Source organism: Manacus candei, unplaced genomic scaffold (genome assembly GCF_025592945.1).
Source record: "Manacus candei isolate 608988 ecotype Guabito, Panama unplaced genomic scaffold, ASM2559294v1 h1tg000076l, whole genome shotgun sequence".
Lineage (NCBI taxonomy): Eukaryota > Metazoa > Chordata > Aves > Passeriformes > Pipridae > Manacus > Manacus candei.
Genome location: NW_026138124.1, coordinates 8,239,956 through 8,253,854, shown reverse-complemented (window position 1 = coordinate 8,253,854; position 13,899 = coordinate 8,239,956). Strand labels below are relative to the sequence as shown.

Sequence of the window (13,899 nt, the reverse complement as noted above, 5' to 3'; positions counted from 1 at the left end):
ATTCTGCCATCTTGGCTCACACTCTCTCATTAGGTCTGCAACTTCCTGCTAGCAGAGAATTAAAACTGATTTGCTGTGACTCATTCAAATCCTACAATGATTTGGGAATTAGCATTAAAGGAACACAGCCCAGATGGCTGCTGAGGGAACAGGAGGTTGACTGGGTGGGCCTGGTTGAGCCACCTTCCCATGCTCTGTCCAAAGATCTGATTGACAGCTTTGTGCCTAAACTAGTTCCTCACATTTGTCCCTGAGTCAGGCACTGTTTGCTGGAGATAAGGGCTGCAGCTCTGCTCTGGGACAGCAGCTAGAAAATGGGTCAAGAGCAACTTGCTTCTGTAATTTGTTTCTTTCCTTTACCTACTTGTACAGAGGGTTTCTCAGGGATTCTTGCTCATTTGTAGATGAGAGAAGCCATTACAAAACTTGCTGTGCCACTGCAGATTTCAGGTACCTTTCCTGAGCACATTTTGATGGAAGCTTAACTTGGTACACGCAAACATTCTTGGCTAAGCTGGTAATGGTTTCTGAGGCCTTTGTCACAGAAAAGAATAACAGGCTTGTAAGTAAGACATGACCAAAACCTCTGTGATTAAGCTGAGAGACCTGGAAATAACACTCATATTCACCCAAGACAGCAAAAGGCACAGGGCAGACACTGAATCACAGCATCGAGACAGGAGAACCCCTAAGGACAGAAAAGTGATTGTAGAGAAGTCTGAGTGGGTAAAAACTGCAGGGGGATAAAAGGGCAAGAAAGAGTTGAGCTGCAGGTTGCATTTGCATTGCAGGGGTGAGTTGGGCAGCTGGAACCCTGCACAGAACATTGATGTAAACAATTGCCCAGTGCCTGCAAGGGCAGGGATGTGAGGTGACCTACCTTCAGGTAACTTCCCCTCTGAATGCAGGTACCTGTGAAAGGAGAGATACATGTGGGTGAACACTCAGTGGAGTTATCCAAACCCTGATTTTACAGGTATAAACTCTGTACACTAAACCAGCCCTTTTCTCTTCACACACACACACATTTACAATGGCCAGTCTTATGAGAACCTTCAGGAGCTGACACTGGATGCACACCTCAGGCAGGGATAAGCCTCACTGCCCACACTGTTCTGCCATTACTTTCCTCATCTTGGCTGCGGGGACACATCACAAATAAGCTCTATAAATCCAATTCACTCTCAAACTTCTCAAGTTGCACTAAGGGAAACTGCAAGAGGCTGCCAAAGGCTATTCACCTCTGGGAGCACTGGCTGTTTAAAGCCCAGGGTCTGCTGGCCAGGGACATTGCCTCAGCAGCTCCTCTTTGGGACCAGCTTCTTGTTTTCTAACTCACACTGGCACTGGAACATCTGAGAAGCTGCTCTGGCTTTTTGCTCACTGAGACTTTGATCCCTTCATGATTTTGTCCTGGATAGTCTCTGTAGCAAAAGTGCTTCCCTTGGAAACAGGATGAGGGGACCAGTGTGGGAGATGTGAACAGTGAAGGCACTTCCATCAAGAAGTGTAAGCAAATGATCCTGGCATGGTGAAAGCATCAGAGGGTATTAGCTTCAATTCCTTGTTAATTCTCTTGTTTTTCCTGCTCTAGCCTGTGGCTCATGGCTTTGGAGCAATTGTGCTGACATTCCCATCTGCATCACCCCAGATTTGGCCCATGGCAGGGCTGGGAGGCAGCAGGTCTCCAGCAGATGGCACTCAGGGCTGTCCCAGGCGTGCTCTTCCATGAGGAAAAAAATTCCAAACAATGGAACATTTGCCAAAAGGAGAAAGGAAATATAAAAAAAAAAAGTTATTTAACCCTGAGTAATATGTAAAGAGATTGTTATCACCTTACAGTGGTGTATTAAACGAAGGACAATGTGCCAGTTCATGTGTAAATCAACCAGGATCAAACATGCATTATATGTAAACTGCTGTGTTTCTCCAGTCACTTCAAACTAGGATTATCTCTGGCTATTGGTTAAGTTCAAGGAAAAGGATTAACTACACAGGCATAGACAAAATAGGAAGCACGGAGTAATGAATATCCAACACAATTCAAAGCAAAAGTCAAGCCAGAAATGCAGGTCATGGCAGAACTCAAACAGCAATCAGAAAACATATGCCTTACACAGATTCTCCTGCCAGTGCTCTCCTCTGCTCCAGAGCCAAAGCTCTGCAAGCAATACCATTTCCTACTAAACAATGGCCTTGGAATACTGACTTGGCCACCTTCTACCACTCAAGTCTTACTGCTCTGACAAAGATCATTAAATGTTGCCTTGTAAACATTACCAGCAATTTTTTGTGGGCAGTGGAGGGGGAGGAAGGTTTAAGTATCGCCATTAATATCTGCTCTGCTCTTCTGCCAGAGGTTTCTTCCCCCACAAGTAGAATCTGGCCACCCAAAGAAGTGATTCAGCACTTGGTACAGCAGGCGGGGTGGGAACTTTATAGAACAAGCTTGGAGAGATAAAGCAGTGAGTGGTTGTGAAATCTGGCAAACTATCTGAAGGCCCAGTGTCTGTTCTGGGTGTGCTGCTCTGCCATGGAGGCACCTTCAAAGCACTTACTGAGCTGCTCCCAGAGGGAACTAATAATAACCATTCCTGCCAGCAGAAACAGGAGCAAGAGATCCACTTCATATGGAAACATTTCACCAGGAACAGGCAGCATCTTCAGCAGGGAAGGAGAGTTTCATTCAGCAGCAAATTAAGGAGTTTATGCTGTCTAAGGGTTCAGGCAGACACAAACTGTATTTTGGTTACTGAAAGGTCCTCAAAGCTGCTGCCAGCAGACCTGCCATTCATCTGGAAGAACAGGCATGAAGAAACTACTTCCCTGCTCATCCTTTTTGTCTGATCCAAATGCTTCAGGACTCAGCAAGGCTCGGTGCAGAGCTCTGGGAATGGGCTCCACCCAGCTCTATGTGCAGAGGAATTGCAGCCTTGCTCATTTGTATTTCTCAGGCGAGAGATACTCTGTGGTTACAGAGAGAGAGAGAGAGAAACACAAAACTCTACCTCCTGCACACGTTCACAAAATGAGCCAATCCTCTCCCAAATCCATCGTCTCGCTCCCATCTCCACCCTGCTGGAGTGTCTCCATGGGACACTTCCAAGTAGGGGAGAGGTTGCAGCTCTCAGTCGTTGCCATTTTGGGAATGTTGTTTTACAGATTGGACTTGCTGTGGTTTGGGTGAAATGAAAGAGTTTGGCATAAAATCCCCAAAAGTCAAACACAAACACGCTCTTTTTCAGGAGCTTTTTCCATGTTTTTTTCCCCCCGGAGACACTTTTTATAATTCTTTTTAAACATGAAGTGACCTAAGGTGGCTTGTTCCCACCCACCCACCAAGTGCCAGAGGCTGGTGATTACAGGGCACCTCTCACTGCACCCTCTCTGTTGTGCCTGTGGTAGGTTCAGATCCCCATGGGAGACCCTCTGCAATGAAAAATTTCAAAAGGCCATGAGACATCTGAAGGCTCCAACCATTTCTGCACTGCAAGAGCTCAGCCCTGACTCCTCCCTCGAGGACCAGCAGCTTTGAAGGCTGTTGCTGTCTGCAGCCATCAGCTGCATCTCAGCAGAACCACTGAAATGGCCCAACAGCCCCGACCCTGCAAATTCAGGACTGAGCTCCTCCCAGATTCCCTGCATTTATTCAGTCATCCTCAAGGAAAGATGTGAGCAAAGTGAGTGGATCAGCTCCTGTGTGGCACCAATCAGTGAAACCTCCACTTGGTGGAAAGAAGAAACAAGTCAAGACAGAGCTGAAAACTTGGTCTTGGGGAACACAGAGCTCCTCTGGGGAACACAGAACTCTGGGGCTGATCCCCTGGTGGGTGTGTTATGGTTTTGGCCATGTTCTATTTGATGAGAAGTTGTTCATTGAATTCAATGACTTCACTCTCCAAACACTCTCCTGTGCCAAAGGCAAAACCCTTCACTGAACTGACTGTGCTGGCTGCTGTGGAGCACTGGGGAAATCCAATTCTGGAGAGCATGGAAAGAATGGATGTCTTAAAGCTGTGCTGGGGCTCCATTTAGAATCCCAAACTCTAATCTGCCTGATTAATCTGATGAAACAGATGTGAAGGAGGAAGAACAGCCAGTCTCCTCAGAGTCACAGAGATATCAGAAGGATATACTTGCCAGATGTTGAATGTTTGCTATCTGGAATGCCTCCTCCCTCCCTAACTGGACTTTCTGGCTCTATTTCCATGCACCCTGAACTACACCATGTAGCAACGTGCAGTTTGTAAAATGCTGCCCAAGCTCTCTGTACTCAGGTGTAGCAGTGGCAAAAGATGTTTCTGCCAGTGGCAATTCAGAGATGTTCCAGCTGCCAGAGCTGTTCCCTGGCTCTGTGCTTTGGGCCCTGCACTGCCTGGGAGAAGAATGTGCAGTGTCACTGCTCCACTCACTGCCTAATGATGCTGGAAGGACATCCCCTGAGGCTGTTTCTTGGGAATAAAAAACTACTTTGGGGGGAATCCCTTCAATGCTGGTGCCCTGTGCTCAACTTTAATCCTAATGGCTCTACATGGTGTCAGGGAAGGGGGCTGGGATGAATGAACTTAGTCAAATTAAGGAATGAGGGGGTAAATGAAGGAATGAGATAAAATCTAGGATAACATACCCAGCCCATGGCATATTACCAGACATAAGGCAGAGTCCTCTGAGGGAAGTCTCCAAGGATAAACAGTAGAGGACAATTCTGTCTCGACCTTATGGGGGCAGTCTGGGTGCAACCACAGCCACCACTCCTAAGATCCCCAGGGACATCTAAGATCAATAGAATGCATGGGACAGCTGCTGAAAGGAGGGAGAGATTAGAGTCCCATTCCAGCCCCACACTGTAAGAAGGCATCAAATAAAGTGGTAAATGGGATATCATTCACTATTATCAAGCTAATCACCCAAAAAAACAGCTTCCTTCCTGCTCAACACATCCTTTAAGACCTGGCCTTAGAAACCCCACACAAGCAGAACTGTGCTTTGTTGGGATGTGATGCAGTTGGTGGCTTTTGGGAACGGTACCCACCGAGTCTGTGGGATTGGCTGGACAGTTCATTGTTTCAATATACAGATTTGAAACTGGCACTTAACCAACCCTCCTCTTTCAGGGAACCTCAGTGCAGCCCTTCTGCACAATGCCCATGGCATTCAGAAATGGGGCATTCAAGAGCCAGGCTGTGACATGTCAGTGCAACAAGGCATCGGTGGCACTCAGGCTGCATCATAATCAGCTCCAGAGTGATAAAGCACTAAGCTCCCAAATATTACCTCTGCACAGCCTCTTTTACAACCTACCACTGAGCTGGTGAATGTTAAAAAACATCCTGCAGGACTGAGAGGTGTTTTTCCAAATGGAATTGACGAGAATAGGCTCAGCTAATGATTCCTTGATGTAGCTTTTTATATGGCATCATTGATAGAAGTTTTATGGATGCAGTTGCTATAACAACATAATGCACAGTAGTTAAATATAGCAGCTCCTATTTTCCACTCAGTTTGCTCTGCCCTAAGCAGACAAGACTATTTTTTTTCTGTTCTAGCTGGGATGAAATGGATTTGATAGCTCACTGAAGAAAACAAGTGGTACAGTCCTTCCTCCTCCTCACAAAGATGATTCCTTTCCATCCTAAGCAATCAAGCAAACAACAAACCCAACAGCCCCCCATTTGCCAGGCTCCTGGGTAAGAGGGGTTATTTAAAATCAAAATGCACAGTGACTCATGCAAAACTAAGCCCCCTTGATATTACATGTGATCTCAGTGCAAACACCGTCATTTCAAAGTGCAGGAAAAGAGAGGTTCTCCAATATTCCTGTCACAGAGTATTTACCAAGGTTATTCCCACAGTGCCTACAGACTGGCCAAACACTGAGGGAGCAGTAAAGTGACCTGGATGTCACTCAAACCCTGCTCTTCCTTGTGGATGAGCATAAAGGATCCAGCCTCTCTTGGCCACATGGAAAGCTCCTGTTTTGGGGGAAAAGAGAGAATGATGTTGCTAAATCAAGGTGACAAAGAAAGAAGCAGAGCTACAGAGGATTGTTTCCAATTCCCTCTGTTTTGCTACTGTGGGTTTTTCTTGGGTTTGGGTTGGGTCTCTTTTTCAGTTTGGAAGCCAGAACTGAAATACTCCCAGGGGAGACTGAAATCAAACAGCAATTTGTGTTCCTCTCCCACCCTGTTTTTTCTCATTTTTCCCTGCAGAAGAACAAATCCACCCTCGAACCTTGGCATTTCCCAGTTCCTCCCAGATCTGAAGGCCAGGCAGGCACACACAGCAGCTGGATTCCTGCAAGCTGTCAGGAGGAAGGTTGCTGCAAGGGAAAGGGCTCATTTCTTCTGAATAGTTCCTGCTCCTTTGAACATAACCTCTGCTCCAGACACTGGGAAGAATATTTATGCCCTTAGCAGACAATACTGAGCATCTGCTCAGCTATGACCATTGCCTGAACTGTTTTATTCTTTGAAGCTGTTCCATAATTTGCACCTCCTGAAGCGAGGAGTTGTGAGAGGGGTCACACAGCCTGTTCTACCCCTGCTCTTACAGAAATAATCCTGTGGGTGGTGGACACAAGTCTATCTCCCAGGGACTGGGAGAATCCAAAAGAGCCAAGGATCACTGCACCAGCCCTCTGCTTCATCTTTTCCACTCAGAGCCACAGTGGAGGCAGAACCTTGCACACTTTGTTTAAAGATGGTTAATAAACACATTGCACATGATACCTGGAGGGGAGAGTTCATTTGCCTTTCCTTGCCATGTAGCACTGGGGCCCCTGGGGCTCTGCAGAGCTCTGCTGGCACAGGGGGAAGGGAGAAGGCTCAGCTTGTGCTCCCAGTGCTGCCTGTACTGGCCAACATGTGAGACCTCATCAGGGCACAGCGAGTCAGGAGTGATACAGTCACGCTCTACTTCCTCCATAACACAAACTGAAAAATAATGAGGGCAAACAAGCCACTAAAAATAAACTTAACCTTTCGGTGGCCACAGCGTCACTCCTGCCACATGCAGATGACAGGGCTACCATGGTTATTTCTGCTGATTCAGGACTGGAACAGAGACAAGACACAAAGCAGCCCTTAGTTAATGAGAACTGCTCGTGCTCTGGTGTCCCTATCAGCATGGATTTCATCAGCCCAGGACTGCTGTAGCTAAGGACTAATGCAAAGGTCTGAGTTCAAGGGGCTTGCAGGCAACGAATATTTCCAGTAACATGCTCTGAGATGAGAAGAGGGTTAAATCCCCCCCACACCCACAGGAAACCTAAAGCACATAGGTAGGAAAGTAATTTCTCCACAACCACAAAGTAGGACAAGATCAAAATCAAGAGTTTTCCTTAACTTTCTCCTACATAACTCAGCTGCCAGCTGGTTTTCCCATGATCTCTTCAGGATGTAAGGGGGACACACAAACAACAACCCGCCCTCCCTTCCTATTTGCAGGTCCTGCAGCAATCGACTGAGCAAACAGAGGCCCAGGCAGCTGGAAGCTCTTCAGTCCCTCTGTGCCAATGGTATGAGCATCAACCTCTGCTCCTGGGTCATCAACCTCTGCTCCTCACTCACTCCTCAATTAGCTGTGCCAGAAAGCATCTCCCAACTCAGCCCAAACAAACACAGTTTGCTTTAACTCCACCCCCTCTCCTTCTTTTAGGCTATTCCAGAAGTTGCTGGGAACAGCCATGATCCCCTCTAATGCTGAATTCCAGCATCAAATGCTTTCAGCATCTTCCCAGAGGAGTTCAGTAGGTCCCAGTACAGGTTCTGTGGCACTGTAGCTTTTTCTAGGCAAGTGAGAAAGGCAAATCACTGGGATGTTGTCAGCACGGAGAGCCAGAAGAGTTATTTGAATGGCACAGATGATTTAGAAAACAAATGGGTGCTATAAATACAACCTATACTTGCAAAGAGTTCTTCTCATGCCTGGGAAAGGCAGGGGCAGCTCTGGAGGAGATCTCTCTAGGACACAGTGAGGTCTGAATGAGCAGAACGCTAAAGTAAAATACAGTGACTGTCCTGCCAGCAAAATTTGGGTGATTTTAATACAGGGCCTTCTGTGTAGCAACCTTCCCACAGCACAGGGACAGAGGGTCCCATAATGTAAGGAATAAAATGGTGAAGGAACTAACTGGCTCTTCCTAAGAGTGGTAAACAGGGACAGCTCCAGTGAAAGAGCAACGTCCTTGGGTCAGAGAGGTAAATTCAGGGACCTGGACAGGATGGCAACATCCCCTGGAATGGTGGTGCAGAACTTTCCAAAACCCAACTACCGACAGCTCAGGCATCAGCTATTCACACACCCTCCTCAAACCAGAAGTGCAAAGTGATCTGTGGCATATTTCAGTGGGATCAAGGACAGGAAGAGCAAAGAGGGCCCAGTGAAAAGGAGCCTGGCAAAGCACCAGCTGATGGAATACTAAAAGATGCTTTGGTTATTTACAGAGCTGTGGCAGTTTCTCCAAACAGCCTGTGCCCCACAGCCTGGCACTCAGTTACAGCAGTGAAATCAATGCTGTTTTTGGTTCTGCTCACACACAAGCACCTCGTTCACTGTGTAACTCCCAGGTGAGGATGCAGGAAGAGCACACTGTACCTGACAGCAGAGTAAAGAGAGATGTGGTTTGTGTGGCCACTCACTCCTCCCGCATCAAAGGTCACCACCTGCAATAAACCACAGAACAAGAACCATTTAGGAGGAGGAGGAGACTGTGCAGTTCCCAGCTTTGACATCTAACACAGCACTGCCCCAGCCCATTGTAACTAACGAGTTGTTTTTGTGTTGCACAAAGAGGCCTTGTGTGTGAACTCATCATGCCACAGAAATACAACTAAACAAACAAGCCACTCTGGAACTAGATGACTACACAGTCTAACAGCTTGAACAACAGAAAGATGACAAAGATCATGTTCCCACTGGCAGGATGCACTTGTTACTTATTACCAGGCCAAAAGGTCACTTTCAAAATGATCTGTTGCAAACATGTTCCTGACCCGAGAGGTCCAGCTCTATGAATCACTCTCTCCTGGATCTGAGAACATCCTAGAATGACAGAGTGAAACTATACTTTGCTGTGCTGTGGATCAGGACACATTGCTGTAAGAAGAGCCCCACGATCATGTACGACTGTCCTGGTTGTAAAGAGGCTTCACCAGAGGATAACACAGTGATAAAATAATCTGATATGAGAATAAGCCTTTTTAAAGAATCAGCTGACTGCACTTTTGTACAAATGGGAACTTCATAATGCAGAAGTAATGTGTGAACACAGCACTAACCACTGCCCAGAGCACAGAACACCCCTGGCTCCCTGCCCTCAGACCAGCCAATGATGTGTCAGGGGTGAAGCACCACCCTAAGGGCTCACTCACTCTGTGGTGCTGGGCAGTGGGTATTTAAAGGTTCCCACTTCCAACCTAGCAGCCAAACAGGCAGCACAAAGTGTAGAGCAGACAGGGAATGTGTGCTGGTTCTCCTTCTGGGTGGTGACAGTGACAGTCCCTGGCCAGTCCAAAGTTCAGTCTTTGAGAGAGGCCCAGTAGCAGAGCCCTCCACAGCTCCCTTCTCTGGGACCAGGGAGAAATTATAAACTCCCCACATTTCAACCAATGTCTGCTCCCTTGCCAGCTTGTTCTCTCTTCAGGGAAGGAGAAGAAGAATGGCACTGCCTGGTTCACTCAGCACAACTCCCTTCTCAAAATCTATTTTATGTGCAGGGCCTGGGGCACTGGTTTAGAGATCAAGGGAAGGCCAAAAGTCACCGTGCCTGTCCTGCAACTTGCTCCTCCACCCTCTGTCAGGCCCTCCCCACACAGGGGACATTGCTAAAGAGGGTGAGGAAGCACAGAGACAGCAATCAGAAACACTTCAAAACCCACAACCTTCAGACAAGCCTGCTTTAAACCCATCCACCCAGAACATGTCCACAGCCAGACTTTCCACGTTGCCCAGTGGTTGTAAAGATGCTGCCACCAAGCAGCCCAGGTTGCTCTTGGCTGGCAGGAAGTGGTGGGACCGAATTCAGCTTCATTCAGGTACAAAGAAGCATTTTCTGGCCAACCCTTATTTCATAAAGAGAAACAGGATATCTTCAGCTTTGGCTGCTGTACATCAGCGTTACCCAGGAGCTCTGCAGGGCCTGCCCTGGTGCTCAGCCCTCCCTATGGATACCAGCTTTTGGAGCAGCTCATCTGGGAAAAACATTCATAAATTCAGCTCAGGGAATGAGCATAGCACCCTGTATTTTGCAGATAAGAAAAAACATGCTCTGAAGTCACTCCTACCTAGAGTGGCACTTTCCTGAGATGACAACATCCCCCACTCACTGCAGGCAGAATAAATTTCTATTCAGGTGAATAATAGCGTGAGTCTGATAAGGGCTGGACTTGCACTAAACCTTTTCACTAAATAAGGATGGAGAAAGGGTCTGTCTCTCCTGCCTGGTCATTGATTTTCACGTAACCTTTACAAGCAGAACATTTTTAAGACCAGTACCCTGCAGTTGGAATTGGCCAATGGGCTCTGAAGTCTTTTGAAACTTGCATGTGCACACACGTATAAATATCATTGCATTATTCCTGTTTCCTTAGGAAACCAAGCTAAAAACCCAGGCAAGCCAAAACACACATTTTTTCCTTCTGTGGAGGGCACAAGGGAACAAACCAGAAGACCGAGATAAGAGACTACAGTGAGCAGACTAAATAAACTAATTGTTGTTTTGACAAAACTGGCTCAGACCAACTGTGGGAGCACAAGGCTGGGTTAGGAAATATTCTTGACATGGAAATTATCTGTTCAGAAACACCTTTGGAGGTTTTTCTTCTCCACATCTGCTTTGAAACAGAAGCTGCTGTTCTTAGTGCTGCTGAGCTTACATAACATCTGAACTATCTGAAGAGATTGCACAGAGTTCATTTTCTGTTGCTGTTGTCCAGTTTACTGTTGGGACATTTGCACCTGAATTGCCTGTCTCTTCAAATAAACAAATTTGTAAGTACAATTCCCAGGGTATGTGCACACAGACCTGGCCACGGTGGCATTTGCTTTGTCTGCAAAGAGAATACCATGGAAATCCTGGTTCTTCCCTTCAGAGATCCCTCTGAGCACACAGTAGAGATGTTCCCTCGGCCCAGAGTGCAGCTTCTAAGTGTGCTGTCTATACAGGGCACTGTTTCCACAGCACCACTGTGCTGCTCGTGCCTTCAAGCAGGCAGCAATCACATGTAAATATATTCCTCTGGTTTCAGGGATTCATTTCACTGATAATGGATCTGAATTTCTTTCTCACATGCTGCAGATATTTTCACACGGGAGCATTTGCTCCTTCCACACGGTGCAGCTCAGTGCTGTGCTGGCTTTAACTCCTAACCTGAACCAGGCTGATGAGGAAATCAAGCAGACAATCAGGACAGGATGAGAAAACCTGAACATCTTGAAACTGTCTGGGTTAAAAACAGGCTTAGCCAGTTCTGGGATAATAAATATACTTCATGTAGAAATTGTTGCTCAATGAAATCTTTAGGGCAAGAGGGAGTTCCCTCCCCACACCTGTTCTGAAATGGGAGCTGCTGCCGTTGGTGTTGCTGGTTTTTCTTCTGGGTGACCTTGGTATTCAGGAAATGGAGCTTTCACTAGTGGAAGCCAGAGCAGCAGCCAAGACAAACAGGTCCAGAAATCCCTTCCGGAGAGGGGAGAGCACAGAGGAAATTACTCAATTACCAGCAGAAGAGAAAACTCCTGAGAGGTCTGGAGTCCATGATCCCTCCTCACACCATGTGCATTGGAGGAAAAAAGCACTCAAAGCTGTGGGTCTCCCTCCTCTTCCTGGTGTCACACAGTGCTTCCATCAGAGCAAACATCTGCTGGGGGGGAGAGAAAGGTCTCTTTCCTTTTTAAGAAGGACCATCCCCTAAAATGCCATAGTAAGCAATTCCATTTCTCATGGCCTTCCTCTGAGCATCATTCCATGGGCCCTTACAGTCACAGAGGCCAGTGATATTCAAACTCCCTTTAAATCTCTTGTGCGTTTGGAAATGTCTCTTGGAACTGATTTAGGAGCAACAAGAGCCTGCCTGGGGCTCACACAATACTATGTAACTTTTTTTACACACCAAATACTTTCTAATCTGGATGGAGACAGAGGAGCCTTGGCTGCCTCTCCGTGCAACACTGACTCTTGCTTGTAAATCCAGCAGGCAGGAAATAATTTCCAAAGTCTATAAATTAGTTTTGGCTTTGAGTGCACCAACCATTAATTTCTGTGTGTGCACTATTTAATGTAGAGCTTGGATGAAATATGTCCCTGTAGCTCTCAAAAAGATTGAGCCACTCATGGACTTGCAGGGCAATTGAGCAAATTAACTCTGCAATGGAACAACAGTACTCCCACAAGGTGGGACTCCTTGCTTTGTAATCCTTCCTTTTGGATACGCTGGAAGTGCAGCCCCTTTTCCACTGTCACTTATTGGTGACCCACATATTCTGTAAATAAAGATACCACTGTTGATGTTATGACTACTGGGAGAACTGGGGGAAGTTTTCCCACTGGGATAGCTACAACAACACACGTTTTTCATTCACGTTGATTCCACTGAGTTGGTCTGTTGTGATCGAAATGCCAACAGTTTATGTTTTGACAAAGCTCTTTGAACATGTTTAGCCAGTTTTATCAATTTCAACATTAGTGAAAAATGGGCTCAGTTTACCTTTCAAGGCAAGGCCGTTGTTTTAGGACAGCAGGTGTTCCAAGAGGAGCTCACAGATAGCAAGCTCTGAAGTTTTTAAATTGCAGAGTGTTCAACAAAGGTAATTAGGTGCTTCTCTTGCTGTTGTTGGCAAACTAGGTCTGCTCCTAAATGAATGGTATTGCAGCAAACATTTGAGACCTTTGTGATTACTTGGGACACTCGAAATAATCTGTGTTTCATTACCACCAGCCCTGAGAAGCTGCTTCAGCTGCCTTTGGTACTGCTGATGTCCTGCTGCAGTAATTTATCCTCTGTGCTGCTCAGGGAAGAGCTGATGGGAATCAGCTCCCATCCTCCCCCTTCCTCCAGCTGGAGCTGCAGCACAGCAGGGACAGCACCGTGATCAGGAATGTTTCATGTTTGCTTTGCAAACCCCACATTTCAGTGTTCATCTCATGCTCTGTTAGTGGCAAACTGCTGCCTCCCCCAGCACAAACAGCTGGAGTTTAATTTTCCCTGAGGCAAAGATCTAATCCTTCCCAACCATCCAGAGGAGTTCTAGTGTTTTCAGAATTTCTGCTGGGATTCTGGTGCACTTGTCTTAGTGCTCGTGAGAGTCACAAACAGGCAATACAAACCCTCCTGTGTTAGGAGCTTTCAGATTAGATTAAAACCTATCTACTCACGGGGCCAAAAGGCACAAAAGGAGTCCAGGAAAACTGCATTTGCCTCTGTGCACAGCAGTGAATTTCATGGAAAATTAGCCTCAGAATCAATACGAAGTTGGGTGCATGATGCTGGGGTTTGTGCTCATTGGGACTTTCATGCTACAGGAGATGTGGTCTCTTGTTTTCTGAAGTGCTGAAAGGCTTTAAGAGTTTTGTGATTTTGCTGCTAATCTGTGTGTCAGTGCCTGATCAAAGTAAGGTTCAACAGAGAAGAACAGAACACGACCTTTTCCATGCTTAGGCCTTTATTCCTGTTCTGTGGGGAAAAAAAACCCCAGTGCTAGGAAATGTCCCCAGTTTAATATTCTTCAATCCCGACCTATAACCCTGCTAATCGAGCTCTCTAACACACACCTGCCAGTGGGCTTCAAAGCTAAGCCTTAACCCCAGATGGGCTCCCTCCATCAATTAAACCCAGCAAAGGGGCAACATGGTTACTTTAAAATACAGAAACCACTTGAGGAGCTACAAAAGCGAAATTCCAC

General features: G+C 46.6%; 1 protein-coding gene across 1 annotated transcript in view; it reads right to left on the bottom strand.

Annotated features, from left to right (window-relative positions):
* PIGL (phosphatidylinositol glycan anchor biosynthesis class L) overlaps positions 1-13,899 on the bottom strand; it is a 57,378-nt gene that overhangs the window by 6,518 nt on the left and 36,961 nt on the right. Inside the window, exons 4-5 of the mRNA XM_051809708.1 lie at positions 8,596-8,663; positions 881-912 (exon numbers count right to left, since the gene is read on the bottom strand). Of these exons, the coding sequence (XP_051665668.1) occupies positions 881-912; positions 8,596-8,663 (100 nt within the window). The remainder of the gene's footprint in view (positions 1-880; positions 913-8,595; positions 8,664-13,899) is intronic.